This window comes from Pteropus alecto, unplaced genomic scaffold, assembly GCF_000325575.1.
Source record: "Pteropus alecto unplaced genomic scaffold, ASM32557v1 scaffold12, whole genome shotgun sequence".
Lineage (NCBI taxonomy): Eukaryota > Metazoa > Chordata > Mammalia > Chiroptera > Pteropodidae > Pteropus > Pteropus alecto.
The window spans coordinates 1,881,555-1,906,329 of NW_006432669.1; the positions used below are offsets into that span (position 1 = coordinate 1,881,555).

The following is a 24,775-nucleotide window of genomic DNA, read 5'->3' on the forward strand; positions in this document are numbered from 1 at the left end:
AGTAAGTTTTATGAATAGAAAATGATGAGCATATGAGCCTGGAAGGAAATGGAAATGTGATGAGATTAGTAGCTGATGTATACCTCTCTACAGGGAAAAAACTCTTTAAGAGATGTCAGGCTGGGAAATACTTTATTTCCTGAAGTGCAAAGAAGAGATTTGGACAAAGCTGTAATCTTAGCAGCCACTGCAAAAGTGAATCGGTCAGGGATCTTTCTAAAAAGCTGCCATTTATCAGTTGCTGGGTCTAAACATGGCGAGGGAAAGATGCTTTCAAAAGGTGCCTTGTCCTGACATGCAAGGTTCACACACTCAACGAACAAATATTTATTGAAGACCAACTATGTGCCAGTGCTGTGCTAGCTCCTGGGGTGGCTCACAGACCGATTCGTAGCAATCGATGCCCTGCAGAAGACCCACCACAAATGCTCAGAAGGATTCTCTGGGTAGATTGTGAGTAGGTTTTATCCTGGGGCTCCCCAGTGATATGGCATCTGTGGGCAAAGGGATGACAAAAAATGAATGCCGTGGCCCCAAGATTAGATGTAATGATTTCATGGATTGTGGAGCACCTTTAGTTTGTGCCTTTTAACAAACAACTTTCTAGGAAAAATGAACCTTCTGAAAGACAGTTCAGAGTAAACTTTCATCAGATTTATCTAATCTATTCCCCCAAAGATTGGCAATTCGAGCATTTAGTAAATGGATTTTTTTGTTTCCATGCCTTTGCAAGCGGCCTTCCCTGTACAAAGGGAATACACCCCTGTCTCTTGAGAAAGCTTCTCTGTGCCTTCTAGATTCACCTTTTCCCAAAAGGTTACCCACCTGCCTGCTTTTCTTGTTTCTTTCCTCCTTTTCTTGCCTACTTCACTCCATACTTTAATTTCTTCCTCCTTTCCTTTTTCCTTCCTCTTGTCTTTTCCTTCTTTACTTCCTTTCTTTAATTTCTAGTTCTTTTTCTCATTTCAGATGAAGACTTTTCCCTTATAAAATAAACCATTTCATAGATGTATTCAACCTAGTAAGTGTACATCTCCTGAAATACCTGACTTACTGGAACTAGAAATAGCAGGGATACAGGTATTTCACAGTCCAGAGAATATGTCCCTCAACTGTACCTAATAGATAGCAGCACGAGATGGGGAAGCAAGATGATAAGTGACTGGAACACCTGCCCATCTCCAATTAATTTCTTAATACCAAATTATAGGTCAAATAGAAGACATCACATGTAATAAAACCCAGAGCAGATGGTTTGGGATTGGGTTGTTTCTTTTCCTCCAGAGAAAATATGGGTGGTAGTACAGGTTAATTTTAATTCAATGATTTCACTTTCACAAAGTTTATCTTCAAGAGTCTCTCCTCCTTAGAGACCTACCCTTTAATTTACTGTTTACTCATCGTTTTCTTTTCAGAAAAGGCAGGAAGCATTTGTCCTCTTGGCAATGCAGTAGTCTGAGCCCATAGGCAGACAGATCTGAGTTCCAGCCCCCACCTTGATATCAGCCCCTGAGCATTCTTTGAGAAGGTCATTTCTCTGTTTCTCCACTTGTGAAGAGGAGATAAAGTTGTTTTCCACCTCTCCGCTCTCTTGGAAGGATTATTTAATGTTTGTGAAACATTTTCAAGATAAAAAGTAAATATAACATCTACTCTAAACACATTTCTCCTTTCTTTAAAGAGTTTAGCGTTCTGAAGAATACCTAAATTAAAACCTCTGCAATATTAAAATCACACGGGTGAGAATTTAGTAATGCAGATCTCATTACGAATGTCATGCTGAAAGGGCAGTTTGGAGTTGTGGAACCAATGTCTTAGAAAGACTGAGGTTATTGCAGTGTTGGGCTATGAAGCTCATCTGTCTAGTCCTGTTTTCTCATCTGTACAACTGAACCAGAATGATGTCTAAACTCCCACTTACTCATCTGAACCAGAATGATGTCTAAACTCCCACTTACTCTTGAGTTCTCTTAACACCTAATGAGTCTGTGCTTTCTTGAATTTGATAGAGGTAAGGAAAGGCAGTTTCCCCTTACTCTGAAGTTCTTCAGTACAGATGAGAACATGATAGGGATAAGAAAAGGCTCAACAGCGGGTCCCTTCATCTTTTGGTCTATGTGTGTAGTGACCAAGAATTGAGACACCCAAGTACACATAAATGGTGAAAGCTGTGCTATCCACAACTAGTCTTGTAAGAAAATAGTAAAAATAGATAGGCTTTTTCACCAGAATCAATTTTCAACAGCCACAGCATCTAAAATCTTACCCGTAGAGAGTGTATCCTTTGAAGCTAGTGATCTCTGTAGGTACAGTGTTTTAAAATGCAATCAAATGCAAGAGAAGGATAACATACTTACATTACTAGTAATTTATTACAGGACTTACTAATCTTTTTCCCATTATAGGACACACAGAATATGATAACATTTGTATAATGTCTTTAAATAAAGAGAAAGGTTAACCCTAGCCAGAGGTAACTAGCCCTGGAGTCCAGTTGTATGAGGTCGCCCTCATCTCCTCAAGAGTTAGGAGGATCAATGTTGCTGCATATCTGTAACCTCTTTGTCACAGGTAGTTGGAAGCTCTGCCTTAATTGAAATGGCTTTATCTTTAGATTTCTTCCTTGCACAAAATCTATTAGCTGGGCTCTGAGACTTTTGATAATGAGAAGGAGGAGGGAAAAAAAATAAATCTCTTTGATCTTTGTCTTCTTGCTTCACAAGATTATCAAGAGCTAAAAAAGCTTATAGCAATCAGGAGACTCAGAATAAGGGCACAAAGTACTTGAAAAGAAGGAGTTTTGCCAGGATAGAGAGAAGGGATGCAGCAGCCAAGTATGAATGCAGAGATACTTGGTATTTGGGGTGTGTTCAGCCTAGACAGTGGCAGATGGATTAGTAGTAACAGTGCTGTGGAGAGCTCCATCTTGGATATGCTGAGACTGCATCCCACCTACAGAGTGAAGAGTAAACTGTCTACTGTGGCTTCAGAGTGCAGCTGGCAGAATGGAGCAACCACAGCCCACATGCCATATACTTGCCATTTTCACTAAAACTGTGGTGCTGAGGTCAATGAAAGGGTATGTTTGAACTATGTTCAAAGGAAGGAGAATGTGGCCACACTCATAAATTGGTGCAAGCATGTAGGTGAGAGGCAGCAAAGGATAGTGGTTATGGGTACAGTCCCTGGACCGATCAGGTTGAATCCACTTTACTTCAGTTTTCGGTACCTATTTCTAATCTGTAGTGTGGGAACAATCAGGCCCCCTCCTTCTGGGCCTGACCAGAGGATAAATGAGTTAATATTTGCTAAGCACTTAAAAGAGTGCCTGCACAGACAGAGTAAACATTAAGTGAATGATAAGGAAGAGATAACAGAAACTGGGGACCACCCCAAACCTCCTTACGCCCATCTCCTTTACTGGGAAGAAGGATAGAGCAGATTTTGTGAGAGGAAGCTGAAGATGTAGAAGTATAACAGGATAGTAGAAGAAGATGTAGTTGCACTAAATAAACTTGGATCTCAAGTCTTGGAGAGCCGAAAGAAGTTGCAGTCATGACCCACACCTGGTGGCAGTTTTTAAGCAACTGAAGAAAACAGGAAAGATGTCTAAAGACTGGAGACAGTCAAAGATGGTCCCAATTATCAAAGGAGGGAAAAGTTTGATTCTAGAAGCCCAGCTATGAGCTTGATTTTGATCCAAAGCCACACTTGGGGAGGGAATGTTAAGCAGATGGTTAACAGATGCTTCTACAACAGGCTGTGCAGGGTAAGGAAAAGAGCATGAGCTGTGACGCCAAACTGACTTGGGTGCATATCCGCATTTTGTCACTTACTGGGTGAGTGGCCTTACAAAACTTACTTCACCTCAGAGTCTCATTGTCTTGAGCTGAAGAATAAAAATGGCAATGCCTACAGGGTTCCTGTGAAAAAATAGAGGCAATGTAAATGATCATGCAGAGGACTGAGCAAAACACACATGCAATAAGTGATCTTGGTAGAAGAAAAGAGGCAGCCAAACATATGGTTTGGAACAAAGATCAGCAGACTTTTTTCATAAAGGGCCAAATAATAAATATTTTAGGTTTTGTGGCCCATATAATCTCTGCTTCAACTACTCAACTACACCTTTATAGCAGCAAAGCAGCCATAAATAATATGTTCATAGATAATATGAATGGGTGTGGCTATACCCCAATAAAACTTTATTTACAAAAACAAGTGACCAGATTTAGCTGTAGTTTGCTGATCTTTGGTTCAGATTAAAACAAGACTCTGCCACTGTGAGCAGTGTGACCTTGGACAAGATTATAAATTCAGTTTCTTTATCAAGTGGGTATAACAATAGTACCTATATCATAAGATTGTTTTAACAAATAAAGGAATTAAAGAGGAAACCAGTATAATGAATAGCAATTGATGATATATAATAAATGACCTGAGAGTCGATTATATAAATTAGAGTTTTTCAGTGTGGAGCGAGAATTCTCAAATGTACTGAAGTATTTTATGAGTATGGTAATTTTAAAATATAGCCCCCCAAATCACTTACCCACCTCTAATAAAGGTGGGATTTATGACCCCTCTCCTTGAACCTGAACTTAGCGAGCAGAATATAGATCACGTGGTGCTCTGCCCGTTTCTGGATTCAGCCTTAAGAAATTGGCACCAGCTACTTTCTGTCCTTTAGGCCTTTGCTCTTAGAACCCAACTACTATGCTCTGAGGAAGCACAGGCCAATAAAAAGAGCCCTTGTAAATATCAAGGCTGTTGACCCCAGCCCCACCTGAGGTCCCAGCCAATGGCCACTAGCAACTAACAGACATGTTCAGTGACTCCAGGCCCAGCTACCTTTGACTGTGACTGCATGAGAGACTCCAAGTAACAACTGCCGCATTCAGCCCCTAGAACCAGGAGAGGCAATAAAAGGATTATGGTTATTTTAAGCCACCTAGTTTTGGGTTACACAGCAGTCGATAACTGAGACAATGTGGAAGAGGAATTTGACTTTTTCTATATAGTTACAAAGAGTAAAAGTAGTTTATGAAGCTACAGTTAAGGCTAAATATAGGCAGGCAAATTCAGGCTCAATATTAAGAAGAACTATGTGGAAACTAAACCTATCAAAAAATAAATTAGCTGCTTTGAGTTCTTTCTACTGAAAATATCTAAATTGTGGCCAGATAATTGCAAGTCTGGAATATTATAATTTGAGGCAATGGGGGAGGGGTGAATTTGATAGGAATCCATTTATATTTGTTGGTTTGTTTATCTCCCAATTTGCCTCAAAAAGAGGTTTGTAACTAGAAAGCACAGAATTGATATTTTATTAATTAATTTAACAAATGTTTATTGAATGCTTACTACATGAACTGTTGTAGATGCTAGGGATACATCTGTGAACAAAACAGATGAAAATCTATGCTTTATGGAGCTCATATTCTAATAGAGGCAGACATGCAATAAATAAGCATGTAAGTGAAATATATATAATATGTCACATAAAAATAAAAGGTTAAGGACAAATGTAAAGCAGTGGAAGGAAATATGTAGTCCCTGAGGAGAAGTTTACAACTTTAAATATAGTGATCTGGAAAGAGCTATTTTTGATGAATTAATGGTTGAGGAGAATGACAGAATTGAACTCTCAATCTTAGAAATAGTTGAATATATTCTCAGACACTCTTGTAATCACCGGGGACAAGGCAGTAGGCAAGACACAAAGTCTCAGTTTTCAGGCAGCTTACATATTATATTCTACTGTAAGGAGAGAGACAACACAAATAAATACATTAGGCAATTTTAATGAGTGAGAAGCATAGCCTTCCTCCAGTTGCCATAACTCCAGAATTCTCAATGACTATTCGTTTTTGGTCCTATAAAGCTCTTGATCTTCCAGGGATAGACTTAAAAATATGTTCCTCTTTGTAATTTTAGCATTGTAATCCATTGGGCCATGTTGATTACCTCTGGCTTTGCCTGGTATTCATAGACCACAAGCGTACCATAGCAAATTGACATGGGCTATGCTGTCCTTTCAGTGGTACTGAACTGTTTGTGGTTCCTTTTGTTAGCTGTAAACAAGTAGAGAAATTAACATTTCAGGCTTTTGATTAATTGCCAAACCACTGATTATTGATCAATGATGAAAGCAGAAAATCTAAGTTAGAATGGCTCAGTATTTTCTTGTCAGACTGTAACGGAGCAAAAAGACACATGGATGGCTCCTAAACAATGGATAATTCCCTGCATCATTAATGAAAAATGACGCAGAGGAGGAGATAATGGGGATTTATCTCAGTTAGTTTTGCTTCGATCTCCAGTGCTACTACTTTTCCATATAGGCTAATTCCTCATGATGGACTGAGGGCTAAGGTAGCATTAAATATGAAGTCTGAGAATCTAATGGAAATATCAGTGATCAATATTCCAGGTACAAATATGGCTAGACACATGAATGGGTCTAGAGAAATGTTAACCTTAAACAGACAGCCAGATATTTCTCTAGCAAACTGGGTTTATTAAGAAACAACAAAAAGTTGTAATTTGAGCCATGCAGTCAAAAAGGTGAACCACACACATATCCAGAGAAACAAAGGAGAGGCATGCTCTTTTATGGACTCTTGAGGCACTGTGAAGAACAAAGAGTCCGTTGGAGGAAACCGAAAGCTCTGGATATAGTGACTTTTTAGTTGGCTGAGTTATAGCAGTCTTCCATTGGCTGAGCTGTTACTGGGCAAGAAGGAATCTTTTATGCCCCCTGCTAAGGTAGTAATGTGGTATCTCTTCCTGTCAGAGATGCAAGGTACACCTTCTATTGGGATCAGTAGTATGCATTGAGTGATGCATGCATGAGAGTTCTTTCTAGCCTCCTAACTTCATTTCAAGTGAGGTTTATATTAAGACTTTGAGGTTAGTAACGACATAGCTCAGTTCAGCAAACATTTATTGAGTATACCAGGTCTCAAGAAAGAGATGAGAAAGACGAAGTTCCTGCCTTTGAGTACCTCACAGTGAACTGAAGGAGCCAGGCACATTAATAAATCGTTTCAGGAGAATGTAGATAAGTGGCCAGCACAGTTTTGGAAGTGGCTAGAAATCATTATGTGTAATCATGATATTAGTGGCGTTCTCAGTGATGTAAGATGGGTATGTAAGAACCCGATAGTGCATGGTTAACACTTTGTCTATCTCTACCTGACCCCTACTCATGGAATCATAGAGTGAGAAGCACTTGGAAGATAATATATTATCGGTCTCTTTATTTATTACAGATAAAGAAACAGAGACCTTTCAGTCTTTGAATGTGCTCTGCATTTATTATCATAGGGACGAGTTTAGGGTAAATTAATTCTTAATTTTATTCAATAACATTTACTTGGCACTTAAAGCTGTACCAGGTGCCAAAACATAACAATGAATAAGAGACAGTCCCTCATCTCAAGTTGCTCAGTGTCTGGAATGATTGAGTGCAGACCAACAAGCAAACACTTAAAAATGCAAGATGATAATTAGTATCCTGGAGCTGTGCACACAGTGGAGTGGGAACGTGGTCATAGCGCTTACCTCAATCTGCAAGAGGCAGGAATGGCTTTGCAGTAGTAGTGTTTGAACTGGAGCTTCTCGAATGAGTCGGGTGTAGTCCCAACAGAGGGCGTTTCGTGGAGACAAACAGCTGTGCAATGAAATGGAGGCGTAAGAGCATGGCATACTCAGGACCTCCCAGGCTCACAGTGTAACTGAGTGGAGAGGGAGGGAAAGGAGCAGATAGTGATAATCTGGTGATAATCAAGGCCAACTATATCCTTGTCATTAAGGAGCCCCTGAAGAATGTTTGCAGGTCAAATTTTTGAGGAAGAAATAACACTTTCCAACAAAGATGAAGGCTAGAGGCAGGGAAGCCAGGAGGCTAATGTGGTAGTCCAAGCAAGATGCAAATGAGGCCTGTCCATAGGACAGTGTGGTGGAGGAGATTGGCATAGAGGGTACACATGAAAGATTCCTGCAGGCCTCCAAGTTTGACTGGATGTGGATAGTTAGAGCAGGGACTCTAGATGGAAGCCCAGGATTCTGGTGTGGACCGGTTTTGAGTAGATGGTGTCATTCATTGAGATAATGAAAATAGAAGGAGGAGGAGGTTTGAGGGTAATAATTTCAGTCTGTGATTGTCGGGATGTTGGGGTGCATGTGAGAGGACCAGAGAGTAGATTCCTAGGATATAGTTGAACATGTTGGTGTGGAGATGAGAAAGGAGGCTTAAGCACAAGAGTACACATTGGGGAATTATCAGCACATAGGTGGCGATTGAAGCCATGGGTAGGGAGATGGGAGAGTTATGGGCAAAAATGCAGGAAAAGCAGCTTGGGGCTACATTGCAACGGCCCTTAAATGATCTATGAAGGTTTTACAAGGTGAGACTGCCTTGACTACAGAGGTTTTCCAAGTAGGACCTGAATTGGAGTTTAATTCCTTAAATAAGCATCTGTGGAGTGTATTCCTTGTGGCTCGACACTGGTGAGAATGATAAACAAAAAAGGCAAAATCTGTTTTGTACTTATGCAGCCTGTCAGCTTAGGTTGTAGAATCATGTATGTAGATAATTTCCACAACATTAAGTACTACAAAAGAAAAGTATAAGGCAATTTAACAGTATATATTCAGAAGGAAAAAATAGAGGTGGGGGGCTGGCACTTGGTCTGTAGTGTCACAGGAGGAATCCTTGAGGAAGTGACATTTCGGCTAAAGAATGAGTAGGCAAGATCCAGGTGAAGGGATGGGAAGAGCACTCCAGACAAAGAAGATGGCATGTGCAAAAGCCCTGAGATGGAAGAGAGTATGTTCAAGGACCAGAAGGAGCAAGAGAGCTGAGTGCTTGAGGTGAGGTGGTGACCTAGGTGACCCAGCTCCCCACAGCACACCTGGGGGCAGCTTGATGAGCCTGTGCAGCTGCCACCCTTCCCTGCTTGCAGACACCGTGAGGACTTGGGTTTGTAAATCCAGGTTCACTCCAGAGGAAGGCATTTTTACAATAGCAGGACCCTCAAGTGAGCAGTGAACCACAGCCAAGAGGCTCTCTCTACTTCTTGGCAGCCCACCTGCCCTGAATCAGCACCAGAGCTCCATCTCAGAACTCACTGCGGGGCATTTATTGACAAGCAATGAGAAGGTGATTTGGTGCATGGTGAAGACTATGAGAGTTGTCTGGATTTGGAAAGAGGCTGTTCAAGCAGAAAAGAGAGGCAGAGAAGTTGAGCAGCCAAGAAATCAATGTGTTTTGGTCAACACAGCTCACCTGGGAGTATAACATTTTAATTCGGCAGCAGCAGAACGTGCCTCTTTAGAACTCAGTGTGTCCAGGAATTAGCTCAAGAGTCAAAATCCAGCCTTGGCACATGTTGGCCCTGACGTGTTTCTTTTGTGAAACATAACAAACCAGTTGGGAAAATAACCTTGGAAGGCAACTTGATTGATTTTTCAAAGAAAGCAAGAACGCCTCTGAAAATTTCCGTTAAATCTATTAAAGCCATCCTCCTAGGCAGCTTGTAAGAGAAACTAAATTAGATTGCAGTTCTGTTTTGCAAAAGTCTTTACTTTGTTTTCCCAAGTTTTTGGCCTTTTTTTCTGTCAGTCCTGTCAGATTGCTTTATTAGATGAAAAAGCTGGATGACCAGGTGCTGTAATTCACTGTTGTTTTTCTCCTATTGATGCCGAGTGCATCTCCATGTTCCTTCCGATCTCCAAAAATACATTTTGAGGTAATAAGCTGTATTATCCAAGAATATGATTTAAAGATTAAATATAGTTTCTTCCAGGTTAAGCAGAATTGCCAAAAGTTCAGTACATGCCTTTAGCACTTAGTAACAGTGAGACCTCTGTGCCTCTGTTTTCTCATCTGTAGAATAGAAATAAATAAACCCGCTCCACTTACTGAATAGGGTGTTTTGGAAAGTGAATTAAATAATGCATGAAAGAGTGCTTTATATACTGTGTCACCATTCATATGCTAAATATTAATATGATAGTTACTATCATCACTATGACCAACAAGAAAATTATTCACACTGACTTTTTATATCTGCCATGCAAATTTTTTATGAGTGCTCTTCAAATCTCTCCTGTCTCAGTTTTCACAGACATACATAAGTATAGGATCTCAGAGATGTGGAAAGGGGTGTCAATCCCCTTCCATTTTCCAGAGGAAAAAAAAGTTATTTTGTGACTGTTAAAAACATGTTTTAACTGTCAAATGTAGTTCCAATCAGCCATCGAATTTGTGACATGTATATCACAGCTTTCCTTTTGTTCACTAACAATGTAGAAATCACAAATTTTACATGCAGATGGAAAAGAAAGAAAAGGAAATGAATATTGAAACAATTTGGATGGTGGTAGAGTTGTCCAAAGATTAGAAGAAACACCTATGGGTGAACATATAGTTATGGTTATATTGTTTTTTTGTGTCAGTAGAGGAGGATATATTTTAGGTTCACTATGTTTATAGAAGTTGGCATATTTTCTAAAGTCAATCCTATTTCCTCTCTCTCTCTCTACTCCACACCACAGGGAGAGTCTTGCCTCCCTCCTGGCTTTTCAGCAGTGACTTCCTTTACTGGATTTCAGGCATTCCCTTACTATGAACTATGAAGAGTTATGCATTTGACATGAACTACAGAAATAAGAAAAGTTGAAATGTCCTAAGGCACGGAATAGACCTTTTGTGGAGTATCGAGAAGGAGTAGCAGGAAGAGTTTTTCTCCTTTCTGAATGTAAAACATTTTCTCTTTCAAATCTCAGGTGACTGTGACAGATGGCGGTTCCTCTCCGAAACAGTCAACCATTTGGGTGGTGGTTCAGGTTCTGGATGAAAATGACAACAAGCCCCAGTTCCCAGAGAAAGTCTACCAGATAAAGCTGCCAGAACGAGACCGGAAGAAGAGAGGAGAACCCATTTACAGGGCTTTTGCGTTTGATAGAGATGAGGGCCCCAATGCAGAAATCTCCTACAGTATCGTGGATGGGAATGATGATGGAAAGTTCTTTATTGACCCTAAAACTGGCATGGTTTCTTCTAGAAAGCAATTTACAGCAGGGAGTTATGACATCCTAACGGTAAGATTTTTCTGAACCTCAATGACATTAATCAAGGGGCGGAGTTACTTTCTTATTCATGAATACTCTTTTGAACAATAAATCTTTATAGAGTAAAAAGTTCAGCCACGCAGCAGCGGAAGGCTACCTTCTGACATTCTTAAATAATGATACCATTTCTTTTGGTTGTGTTCTATCAGCAAACTGCCCCCATTCCCAGTTCATAGCCTGCTCTGTCACATATTCAATCACACTTCCTATGACTCTAAATCATTTAAAGGTACTACACATAGATGTAAACTGAGGATGAGGGCACAGCAGAGTGACATATCTTACCACTCAACATCACTCAGCGTGACTCCAAGACTTCTCAAAGAAAGCAGCTCTTGTAATTGTTAGCAATGTGATAGAACATGAATTTAGCTGTGTGAATTGGGAGACATAAATTACAGCTATGCTTATTCTGTAAAAAGTGGGAAAAAAACTTAAGTAAAAAATGATCAAGTTTTTCATTGTTAGAAAATTTAAAATAAAAGCAGACATGAGCACTATCTCAAAGAGAGACTTAAACTCCCATATCTAATGTGCCAGCCTGCTCCCCTCCACCCCCAGCTATGTTAAACATGTAGCGCCTATGCCAGAAAGAGGACTGTTCATTTTTAAAAGTGATGGGCACTTTCCAGGGTCCTGTCAAATGTCAAGAGTTAGCACCTTCTGCCACTCATACCTTTGTCCTCAGCTTTCTCTGCTGTATACAGTCAGCCCTTTATTATTTTAAAAGATGGTCCGAGACCCTTGATTTATCTTTTCACCCCTATGGCCTGGACTTGGGTTCCTTAAAAAAATCAGTATCCATAACAGTGGGCAGAGAAAAGAAGATAAAAATCCAGCCCTGTTTTTACTATTAAAAGCTCTGATGTAATATCCGCTATCGTAGCTGTGTGAGACTTGCCAATAGGAATCCTTGAGGAATGGATGGACTATAGTGGATACTGTTGGTGCCCTGCCCAAATCCCCTTTACCAGGTTGGTGCAGCTATCCCCTAACTGCTATGAGTGTTGGCTGCTAAGGGATCATAGCTGCCTTCTTCTCCAGAGTATCATCCTTGATGTAACTTCTTGGCCTAAGAGGTCCCACATTCCCTCCCCAGCCCAGCAGCCTATAGCCAATGACTGACTGACATTAGACACAAAAAAGTTCAACCCCCTTGCCTCCAGGTGGACCCAACTCTGTGGTGCACTTAGTGATTCCTAGCTCCCCATGGGATCAAGCTGAGGTTAGACTTTAGGCGAGACCACATCCTTGCTTAGCATCTTCCCTTGTCTATCTTTCTTCATTTCCTTTCTCCTGAGAACACTTCCTGCCCCCTCAAGATCATTTATACTCAAATCCCTGTCTCAGACATCTATTTTCAAGGGTCCGCCATCTCACAGGAATTTTCCAGGGCAAAGTGATCGTCCATGAACACATAACATTAGGGAGCTTTGAGTTGTCGCTGTTTTTAAAGGCTATTAACTACCAGCCTTGCCCCTATAAATGTTAATTTTTAATGTAGTATTTTAAAATCCTTTATTTTTATTTAAGTTTTTTAAATTTTCTGTCAGTTGTGTCTGTTTATTGAACTTAATTGCTCCCCTCCCCGATTTAAGTCCAGGATACCATAGCAGTTAACTATGTACATCTGGGCAAGGAGACATGCTTTTCTCAGCTTTTATACCAGACCATACAAAGGAATTATTAACACCCTCTTCCCCACCCTGCTGCCTTCAGGATCCCATGCTTCCACCAAGAGAGTTCTCTTTTACCCCTTCAGTAGGCATAACTAAAATGTGCAAGGCTGCTGCCTTTCCCACGCCAGTCCCAGCACTGTTCTGAGATCGTGTGAGTGGAATGCTTCTCCAGAATAAAGCAGAAGGAAGGAGCAGCAAAACATGACCACACACACACACACACACTCACACACAACACACACACACACTCACACACATTTCTGTGCATACACACTTTATTCACACTTAAGTAGAGATTCACAATGCACTTTGTTCCCTTTCACCTTCAGAGGGATAAGGAATCAAATTAGCTATTTCTACTCATGTAACTATCATTCATGACCATAAAACACTAGAAATTATAAGCGCAACATTTGGTTTTCAAATTTTTACATATCCGTAAAGTTGGCAGTGGTCAAAATCACCTTCTGGCATATGTGGCATGGGACCCCCTTTTGACTAAGTTGTCTCCTCCCCAGTTCCTGGGCTCATTCTCCCTAGATCTCCACTCTGTTCTCTTTGCTGACGCTGTGATATGGATGGACTCTCAGCCTAACAGCATATGAGTGACAGAATCCAACTTCCACAAGGATCCTACCCCTAAGACATCTTTCTGTGTTCTCTCTGTGTATGAGTAGATAAAGGCGGTAGACAATGGGCGCCCGCAGAAATCCTCCACGGCCCGCCTCCACATTGAATGGATTAAAAAACCACCCCCTTCACCTATACCACTGACCTTCGATGAGCCATTTTATAACTTCACAGTCATGGAAAGTGACAGAGTCACCGAGATTGTGGGGGTGGTATCTGTGCAGCCAGCTAACACCCCTCTGTGGTTTGACATTGTCGGTAAGTCTGAGTCCTCCAGAGCTGTTTCTGGCAATGTAATCATGTAATCATTGACTGTTTGGAGCGACTAGCACCAAAAAAAAAAAACAAAAAAAAACCCACTAATTATTAGTGCTAAAAGTAAAAGATATATAGTGCTGGAATGCAAAAGAGCCAGTAAAATGAATAATAGACCTGTGCTTTCGTTCCGACTCTGTAGCTAAGCTGAACAGAAAGTGCTCTCTGGCTGGATTTTCCATAGTATGTTATTTACTGCAATCTTAATGTCTTTCTGTGTGTCATTTAAATTCTATTGTCACACTTGGCTAATCTCATTTCTAAATGTATTGATGGTACTAGACTTGCTGTCCTTCATTTCTCTCTTTTTCTTCACCTTTTTTCTGCATTCTGTTCTTTTTTTTTTTTTCTGCTCCCGACTGCCCTGCTTCAAGGTGGCAAGCATGCTCGAGAGATGTTCTATATTCTACAGACAGCTTGTGGGCAGAACTGTTCAACAGAAGGTACCCTTAGTGCAAACACATTTGCTAAAATACAGCTATCCAATCTGCCTTTTACAGTTTTTTTTTAAGCAAATTAAATTACATCTTTCATAACTGCCTGTGACAGGCTGAAGTGCAGCCCACAGATTTCATACATGCCTCTAACAGCTATTGCATTACTCGTATCCAGTTACTCTTTTGTTTGAGGTTTGATGGGGTTTGGATTTGGGGGGTTTGTTTTGATTTAATTTTTTCTTTGCTTTTGAGGTGTGTGGGCTTTTTGTTGTTTTGTTTTCATCTTTTTGTAGGTTGGTTTATTTAACTGGGCCTTTTCCAATTGAAAAAATAAATTAAAATAAATCCCAACTCCTGTTTTGCAATAGTAGTACCATTCCTAGGCCAAAAAAAACCACCAGGAAGAGTTCCCTGGCTCTTGTCCATAAAAGGAAATGGAACCTAGATATATAGCCAGTGAGAGCTTCCCTCAAGAGCTGAATAGAGAAAGCAGATGGAAGCATGCAGAATAGACCTTGGGAGCCAACCTTTGGATTCCTTGAAAGAAAGCAAGCAAGCACGCCAGGCTGCAAAAAGAGTGGGCAGAACAGCACTACTGCCCTCAACAAACCGGCACGGAGGGACAGTGGAAAGGAAATAAGTGCCGAGGACCAGGAAACAAAACAGGCTGTTGCTAAGAAGAGAGAGGGGAGAGTGGATCAGACACTGGTTGAGCTTGAGCTGACTTCCCACGATTCTCTCAGTTCTCTGTGGGAGACGGGGAATCCAGATTGCTGGTCTGGGGGAATCATTTCCTTCTATGTGTCATTGCCTGGAGAGGATGGGCAGGAACCTGCCTCTCTTCCCAGGAATGGCTGGACCTGGGGAAAGCATTTAGAACATTTGACATCTGTTTTAATTAGGCACAGAAAAAGAATGTCCCATAGCCCCCAATCAAACCTCAGTAGAGGGGCCTCTGAACTCCCAGAAAGAAAGGGCTCGTTTTCTACATATTTCATATTATAGAATGATGATAGAACTTTTTTGTTTTACTTAATTGGCATTAGTCACCCATCCCTTTACACGACCATCTTCATCCCACGCTCTCAACTCCTTCTTCATCTCCACTTAATGCATTTGAAATAGAACCTTCTCTGATCTGTGAAAGAAATCTCTGCTTCTGTATCTTCTCAGTAATTTTCAGTTCATTAAGTTAGTAACTGATGCAGCCCCTTTCTTGGTGAAACAAAGGGTTGCATATATGCATCCATTGCCTGGTCACCTGTGCTATCATCTTTGGTGATTCCTTCACCACTAGCACCCCAGTCAGTCACAGAAAACTGTATTTCAGTGTCAACATGATGTGTCCTCCGTGCAGGGCCTCCAGGGACATGTGTGATAGTGACTTCTTTTAAATAGCCCTAAAGAGAACAGTCGAAACCCAACAGGCAACAGGGCCCCTGGTGTGCTGTCCTGAGCTGTGGGAGGAGCGGCCCTCTCTCATCCACCAGTTTATCTCTCTCCTTTCTTGACACTCCAGTTTGCAAGCACCTCGACAGCCTGACGGCACTGCTTCTCAATCTTGCATGATCTATATGCAACCTCCTGACCCGCAGCATATCCCACTGCGTTCCTTGCCTACCCCAGGATGCCCTGGCTTGTACTCCTCTTCAAAAACTCTGCAAGCATGCCTTTCTCTGACACTCAGTCTGACCAGCCATCTGACTCCAGTTAGCCAAGTCAATTCTGCAATTCCTCAGCATCCCTGCATATGTGTCTGTATATGATTGTTTATAGGTAAGCAGCATGCCTAGTAGTGCCGCATGTAACCTTATTGGAATGTTTTCATGTCAGCATTTTTAGTGCTATTGTATATTTTCATTCGTGTTTATCCTATCTCCGTTCTTAACCCTTAAGGTCAAGGCTTTTGTCTCCTCATTCCTTCCTCCTGCCATGCTTCTCTTGCAGCCCACCCAGGGGGAGTGGAATAAATGATGGTGACCAATGGAGATGGCCCGGGTAGCCACTGCATTAATCCTAGTAATGCATTCTGAGACAAACTCAGAGTCATTGTGACCTTCCACTGTATTTCCAGCCGTGTCAACCACTGCACATTTAACAAAATGAGAACTGTCCAAGAAAAGAAGGTCATTTTACAGATGAGAGCCCTACCTAGAAAGAATACCTTTAGGCTGCTCCAAATATATATCTGGGAATCATTATCAAAAACATGGTATCACTTTTCTTGTTTCTCCATCTTTGTTTTTCTAAATGCTGTACTCTTCCTATAGAATCCTCTCAGTATCAGAGCACCTGTAGCTCTTTTAATGAAGACCTAAAGGGTTTTCCCTCTGGTCTGTGATGCTTCCATCACAGAGATTTCACTGTATATCTGGTAACATCTAGCCAAGCTTCTCCAACAAATCAAACTTACTTGGCTGGATGCCCAAACAGAATATGATTTTATTTCCATCCCCACATCTAGCCAACAACATCTAGCCAAAGACCAACTCTCTGTTTCACTACAAAAGTAAAACCTTTCCCCCGTGTGCTGATTGCTTTCAGTATTGACATGGTCCCTCTTCCACCAAATCTCCCTTTTGAAAATCCTTTCTAATCTAACAAAGTCATTTTTTTTTTCAATCTGCTGACATCTTTCCCCGTCTCTAAAAACCTTTCGTTTTCTTTGTCATACGCAAGATGTTTCACTTTAAGATTTCTTGCTAATTTATCTTTGGCCATTGAAATGTTCCTCTTTCTTCCCTTCCTCCTTACCTAAGCATCTTTTCTGGCTAAGCTAACAGAGGAATTAAGAGAAGGAACAATGCTTCTCCATGCTTAAGACATTTAGCAGTGTGCTGTAGCTGCATGCTAAGAATTGACACGAGGCGTACAGTGTTATCATGGATATGAAGTGAGGTCTCAGATTTATGTTTAGGTCTTATCTAGGTAAATACTCTATGACTCTTCCAAGGGAAGTCAAAGCTTGGTTCCATTATAGACCTAGTATATTCAGACAGACACCTATACTGACACTTAGAGTAGTAGAGAATACAACATCCTGGCCTAACGCAGCTTACAAATGCTATAACTGCTGAATTCTCATTAAGTGAGCAGAAATAGTATTTCAGTATGCTTTTTCCCCTGAGGATATTCTCTCCTCATTTCCATATTTACAAATCTACTCAATTCTTATTTAACTGCATTTCTTCCCTCTTACCATAATATCAATTCACAAAAACTGTGTGGTAAGCAAGATTTTGTTCCCAAGCCTGAACTCCTGCAGCAGGGATCTGCCAATCACTTTCTTGTGCCTCCAAAGAGACCGCTGCTTATAAGATGTTATATAGCTAGACCCTCCTTAGCAGAAACAGAAGCCCAACTTGTAACCTAGTTAAGAAAGCTGTTATTAAAAGGAAACATAATAAAGTTCAGCTGTTCTGTGTTTAAACAGCCCAACTCACAGCATGTTCCTTCTCTGTGTTAAAAGGGGAAAAAAATGAAGGGAACAAAATTAACCCATAATCTTTGTGGCTTTATCGCATATCTTCACACTTTTCAGGAGAATACGATTTCAACTCAGCAGCTCCTTGATTTACATACTCTCTCATATGCACACACTGTGGTTCACAATTCAGTCCCCATATCTTTATCCCAATGGCAAATATTTGTATTGTAAAGACTACCCTTATTACACACTTCAAATAATTCCTCTTTACCCACAACTTGATAGGGAATGTTGCCACCCAATTTTATAGCTTTATGCCTGACCTAGACTAAAGAAAGTTTTTCTTGTAGATAAGCAATTAATATATCATTGTTTATTTACCTCACCCAATGTATAAAGAGGAGAAAGACTTTTCTTTGAAAATAATTCTCTGATGGTGTGAGCTATCACAGAGATCCAACTCTAGCTGAAATACCTTTCTGTATTGCGGGTAAATAAAGTCTACCTCGACCCTTAGTTTGTCACAGGTTCCTGCAGACTTTGGGTTCTCGGATGCTTCTGACCCATAAGCTACCACCTGCCCTTCTTGAACCTCGTCACCAGTGGAGCCCTCCCTTATTAGGGTTGGATCAAGTGGACAAGTTAAACTCTGCTAGCACTAGCAGCATCCCTGTTCTCTGACTAGAGCCTGGACACCTCTGGGTCTTTCCTGACAAACTGGCCATATTTCTTCGTCACAAAACTCTTACTCACCCCTCCTGAGAGAAGCCATGTCTGTGTACCATTTCTAATATAACTCTTTCTCCATCAGGATGACACTTGTTCAGGGTCATTCAAATGACATCAAATACTTCATTTCTTCTACTCTGCAGTCTGCCCCTAATTTGATCCCAAACAGGCATCTCTTTTCTCCATAGCAACAATACAGGCCATAGTAGGACACCTGAAGAGATTTTAGGAAACTAGTAAAAAGCCTAAACAGCACTTTACATATTCATTGTTTTAGGAAAATGGATTTTAAATCAGATTCTAGAAGGGATTTTCCTTCCTACCACTGTTTCCTGACCTCCACTCCATGTCTCCTGCCTTCCATGTAAAATATCTTTTTCAGCCCCGTACTGTGCTTGCTTCATTCCAAGGCAAAAAATTACTCATGATCAAACCATAACTGGTATTTAGCATTTTTCCTAAGTTCAGTGTACAAGCAGAACTTGAATGAGCAGCTTGTGAACAACTCCCTTAATTCACTGAGATTCAGCAGCTCAGTGTTTTGGAAGCCTCTCGCATAACACTTGCCCCTTGGTGACTACTAGGTTTGGGGTGGTATTTTTACAATTACACGTAGAATAGAATGGAATCATATGCTAGGGGAGGGACCCGGAAGCTTCTCTAAAAGGGAAGCAGTGTGATATTCACTGTTGGAACTCATCATGGAGAGATGGTGATGCTTTGTGCCCTTTTTTAGAGAAAAGCTCGATTAGATTGTGGCCCGACACCCTGCTGCCCAGCACATTCAAATAGTAGCTGCCAGATGAAAATATTTTCATTCTTGTCCCATTTCTAAAAGCTTTTGAGGACATTCCAACTTGATATGTTTAACTTTAGAATCCAATAGAAACCCAAGATGCTTCTTCTATTCTTTGTTTACTCTATTTCTCCCATCTTGACCAAAAATAGTCCTAGTGAAATGTCCCCGACATGAATTATCTGTTATGTGGGCTGTTCACAACCTCGCTTTTAACCATCTCTGCCACACACCCCTGCAGCAACGCTCAGGCTGTGATTTTTCAAATTTCCCACTTTGTTGAAACTCAGACCAGCTCTGTGGTGTCCTCCCTTCTCCCACCTTTTGTTTAGCCTAACGCTACTGTGCTAGCATACTCTGGCTTTGCATGTTGTGTTACTGGCTCTGAGGAAGCACATCTTGTTTAAACAGAATGCTGCTAGTGAAAATGGACTCCTTCCATTTGATAGTCTCACCCCAGATGAATTTGACATGGTTTCCTATGAAATGAAATCACCTTTCAGGCTAAAAGGGAGCCTGAAAAATGAGCCCTGGGGGAGAGATATGGAGTCGTTTATGAAATGGGATGCTTAAGTGGTAGGTTATTAAATTGCATAAGGCTTGATGGTGAACTGCTGGTGTGGATTCTGTGTCCCTGGTCAGAAATTCATTTTAAAACTCAGGGAAGATTTTGGAAACCTTGTTTTACATGAAATCTTGTTTTCAGATTTCAGACTGAGAGATGCTTCACAGGCTCTCTCGAGTGTTCCTTGATTAGCTTTCTATTGTCTCTCTCCTTGACCCCTTTAGAAGTTTCTGTTTTGGAGTATTTGAGACAGTAAAAGTGAAAGAAGGAGATACACACACCACACACACACACATACACACACGCACACGCACACGCACACATACATATACACAGGAAAAGAGAGAACTATAAAAAATTACAACTCTAAAAGTAGCCAAAAATGTTATTTGATATGAAAAATAACTAATAAGAAAGCACACAATCTTGTTATGTAAAATATGTCAATTTAATGCCACTAAGCCCATGTAATGATTATATATTTCTGCATAGGGCCCCAAGGAAAATTCAAGCCTCGAGCAGCTGAGGGAAAGCATATAGGACTGCCCCATTTAAACAATAACGTAAACCAAAAATGTTTGCTTCCATGTTCTCTAAATTTCATGTTCATTCATCTTTAAATTGGAGCAAAGCAAGGTTTTATAATTTGTATAATTCCTATTTTGCCTTAATCTACAAATTTTCATCTATTAAAATAATTGATGTTAAAAGATGATCTCTTCTCCTACTCTGAGCCCATAAAACAATCAGGGTACTGATTTTAAGAAAGTACAGTAGTTTCCCCTTATCATCAAAGGATATGTCCCAAGACCCCCAGTGGATGGCTGAAAGCATGGATAGTACCATAACCTAGATGTATTGTTTTTTTCCTATATATACATACCTATGAGAAAGTTTAATTTATAAATTAGGCACAGTAAGAGATTCACAATAATAACTAATAAAATAGAGCAATTACAATAATATACTGTAATAAAAGTAATCTGAATGCGGTCTTTCTCTCCAGTAATTTTTATATTTTTCAGTCCAGACTTACTCCCGACTTTGTATAACCATTCCTTACTTGTGGTAAATGACTCATTTCAGAGGGTCCCTTGCTGACATCTCTGTAGAGGTTCGATGCTTCCTGGTGCAGCACATTGCCGTCAGTCAAACACGTTTTCTGTTCATGCTTTTTTCATATTAACTAAGCATTTATCATGCATTGTGGCTGTAACTTTTGCAGTTTGAGGTGCAACCACAAAACTAGCACAAACTTCTTTTACCTTCTTCACAATTTCATAGATAGAAGATTTGTTCTTATCATAGATCTTAGCAACTTCAGCGTTAGAATTTTTATTTCTTTCCTTAAATCAAGAACTTTTACCTTTTCACTTAAAGGAAGCACTTTGCGGCTATCCAAATTGCCAGCGTCACTAGCCTTGTGCTTTGGGTCATTATTAAGTAAAAACAAGGTTACTTGAATTCAAGCACTGTGATACCATAACAGTTTATTTGATAACCAAGATGGCTACTAAGTGACTGACAGGTGGGACGCGTATACAGAATGGGTATGCTGGACAAAGGGATGATTCGTAACTGGGCAGGAAGGAGCAGGACAGCTCGTGATTTAATAATGCTACTCAGAACGACAAATTAAAACTTATGAATTGTTTATTTCTGAAATTTTCCATTTAATATTTTCAGACTGCAGTTGAAAGTGAAATCAGGGATGGGGAGACTACTGTAAACATCTTGGTTAAGAAAACATTCTAAAAATTATTTTAAATGTGATTTAAAATATGATTGCATACCCACCAGAAATGTCTTGAGATGTTGCATTCTCATCTTTTTTTCTGCACAGATCTGGGGTGATTTTTATGTTCTTCCTTTGAAAATTTTCATGACCAAATTTCTTTCAGAAGGTACCACTTGATAGCAAATGATTTTTCTTTGCTCATTAAGATGGTTATTCAAGGCACTTGAATCAGCCTTACATTTTATCTCATGTGGGTATCAACATGAAACATTCCCTTTGAAACAGACATGGTGACCTAAGGCTTGCTTCTCTTTTCAGCCTAGATTTCTTCTCCTGTCTCCTTATCCTGTTCTTCAAAAGATTTTTTTTTTTAGAATTAACATTTATTTCTCCTTAGTAAATCAGTTAAAGATATTAATTAGGAAATGAGTCTCTTTATAGATGAAATTTTTGAAAAATATATCATCAACAAGCAATTCTCTGGTACCCCTATATCTCCATAACTTTAATTAAATGTCAAGGGCAGTTATGTTCTCTCTAGTAATTAAATGATCTTGAGTGTATATGACCGCTGGAAGCAATGAGTATTTGAAATATATATGACCAGATTTTTTTTTTTTAAGTAAGCCATATTACAGCAGTCACGCCCTTATCAATGGTTTTGCTTTCTGTGGTTTCAGTTAATCACAGTTGACCTCGGTCCAAAAATATCTATGTCGTTCACCTCACTTAGGCATTGTATCATCTCACAAGAAGAAGGGTATGTACAATCCAATAAGATATTTTTAGAGAGAGACCACATTCACATAACTTTATTACAGTATATGTATTGTTATAATTACTATTTTATTAATAGTTGTTGTTTATCTCATGTTCTGTCTAATATATAAATTAAACTTTATTATAGGTATGCATGTAAGGGAAAAGACCACATGTACAGGGTTCATTACTATCCTTGGTTTCAGGCGTCCACTAGGAATCTCAGAACATATTCCCTGTGAATAAGGGAGGACGACTGTATTTATTTTGTGTCACTGTACATCAGATTCTAGTAATACAAGTAAAATTCTCCTTTCCCTTAACTCATCTGCCCATTTGTAATAATAATATCATAGAAATTGTTGTATATGTTATTGTTCATTGATCAGCAAAATAAAAAGCAGAGAATGTTGACTGTAAGGGAAGCCAAGATTTCTTTTCAAAAAATAAGAAATTCAATAAATGTATCAGCCTATGTGCTGCAGTTAAATAAAATTGCTACCCAATAATAAAATTAATTGACATCATGAAATTTCAGATCAAAACAAATAGAGCTTATAAACATATACTGATATTTATTAAAATTGTCCTAGCATTTATACCATTATCCTCTCTTTTGGAACGATCATAAACCACTTTGGTTCACAGAGAAGGAAAACATCTACAGTAATTTCAACAAGGCTTATGTTCTCTTAAGCACGTGATTCACAGATTGTGGATTATACCTGGTCCAAGAGGAAAAAAGTAAAGTTTTCTAAACTTTTATATTAATTGTTAAGTTAATGTTACATACGTCAACGTTTTCCTCTAATTCTTTCCAGATTTTATTTTGTGAATTTCCCACAGTCTTTCTACTTTGAGGGAGAAAAATAATTCACACTGTCAAAGTGGCATAAAAACTTTTCTATAAATATCCCAACTTTCAGACATAGAATTTTTAATATGGAATTCTTTTTTCTTTTTTTTTCTTTTTTTTTTTTTTTGCTTTTTCTTATTTTCTAATGTTTGTAATTTTATTTCTGACAGCAAATTAGGGACATGAGCTCTATCAACCAAATGTTTGCCATCAATCCTGCAATTTGAGTGTCTACTCATTTTTGTTAATAATAATTGGGCTGTTTACTTAGAATTTAATCTACTTTGGAAAAGCAAAAAGATCTACAAATTCCTAGCACAGAAGCCACAAGAGGCTGAAGAGCCTTTAACTTCCTAAATATTTTATAGAGTCAGTTTATGCTTCACTGCTCTAACAGTGCTGAGGTTTTCTTTGCAATACATTATTTTTGGGTGTCATTCGTTATGCATTGTAGAGGCTGTCTTTTGAAATTAGAATTAAGTTAGAAATGAAGAGGTCCCATTTAATGTGTACAAAATCGAGCCATAAGGATACTTGTCAAAAATATTTCTATTTAAGAGCTGCCTTTAAAGCTATATGCTTTAATACATGTAATAACTTCTCAGATATGCTAATTTTATGTTGTTTTTGTGAAATCATCAGGGGGGAATTTTGACAGCTCTTTTGACGCAGAGAAGGGTGTTGGGACAATTGTCATTGCAAAACCTTTGGACGCAGAGCAGAGGTCTATTTATAATATGAGTGTGGAAGTCACCGATGGAACAAATGTTGCTGTCACTCAGGTAAGATGTCAAATTACTAAATAGTGGGAATGCCAAAAGGTCTGCTAAAGTCAGAGTTTCAAGCAATTAAAAATTGTATTGCAAGTAGTAAATTATGTCCATGGATTTCTAGTATTTAAAAAGAATCATTTGAGAGAACAACTTAGACAAAGGATTCTATCAATAGTATTATATAACATAGCTACCTCTTTCAAGAAATTGTGTTTGTTCATGTATGGAAGAGTAAGATGTGTTTGTTTCCTGTTCATTTACTGTAGATTTATCTTTTTGACAACAAAGTCAGCTTTCCTTGAATTTAGAAAGAAGAGCACATTATATTATCCGAGTTAATACACCATGATATTCTTCACCTCATCTGTTAGTCACAGAAAGTTAGCGCTAGAGAATACCTAAGAGTCCAAATTAATTTTACAAACTAAGACCAGATGAGTGATACAGCCAAAGTCACGTAGCCTTAATAAAGAACAAGGAGTGAGATCTAGGTGCCCTAATTCCCATCTCCCGTTTTAGCCTGTATGCCAATGGTTCTTTATCCTGGCTGCACAGTAGAATCCTCTGGTTGTAGAGGTGGGGGTTGTTAAAACCTCTGAAGCCTGGGCCTCACGCTAAGAGATTTACGTGATTCTAGCATGCAACCAGGGTTGAGGACCACTGCTTATACTCTGCATGTGAATAGGTCATTGAAGCAAGGAGGAGGAGAAAATCTCTGGGTGAGACTAACACAATGTTAGATATCAATATGGGGAAGATTTACCCGAAATATGAGAAGATTTTGTTTGTTTGTTTTATATTTTCGCATCAGAGACCTTAGGCCAGTTTTGGCAGAGGGCTGGTGTACACATATATCCCGTAACCTCTCCCAACCTCTCCCCTTCTCTTTTCTGTTCTCATGACCTCAAAAGTCATCACTATTGATCAAGGTT

At 39.5% G+C, this 24,775-nt stretch overlaps 1 protein-coding gene across 1 annotated transcript in view; it reads left to right on the forward strand.

Moving 5' to 3' along the window:
- Positions 1 to 24,775, forward strand: part of FAT3 (FAT atypical cadherin 3) — a 603,882-nt gene that overhangs the window by 472,308 nt on the left and 106,799 nt on the right. The window contains exons 5-7 of the mRNA XM_015585981.2: positions 10,795 to 11,109; positions 13,496 to 13,706; positions 23,713 to 23,852. Of these exons, the coding sequence (XP_015441467.1) occupies positions 10,795 to 11,109; positions 13,496 to 13,706; positions 23,713 to 23,852 (666 nt within the window). The remainder of the gene's footprint in view (positions 1 to 10,794; positions 11,110 to 13,495; positions 13,707 to 23,712; positions 23,853 to 24,775) is intronic.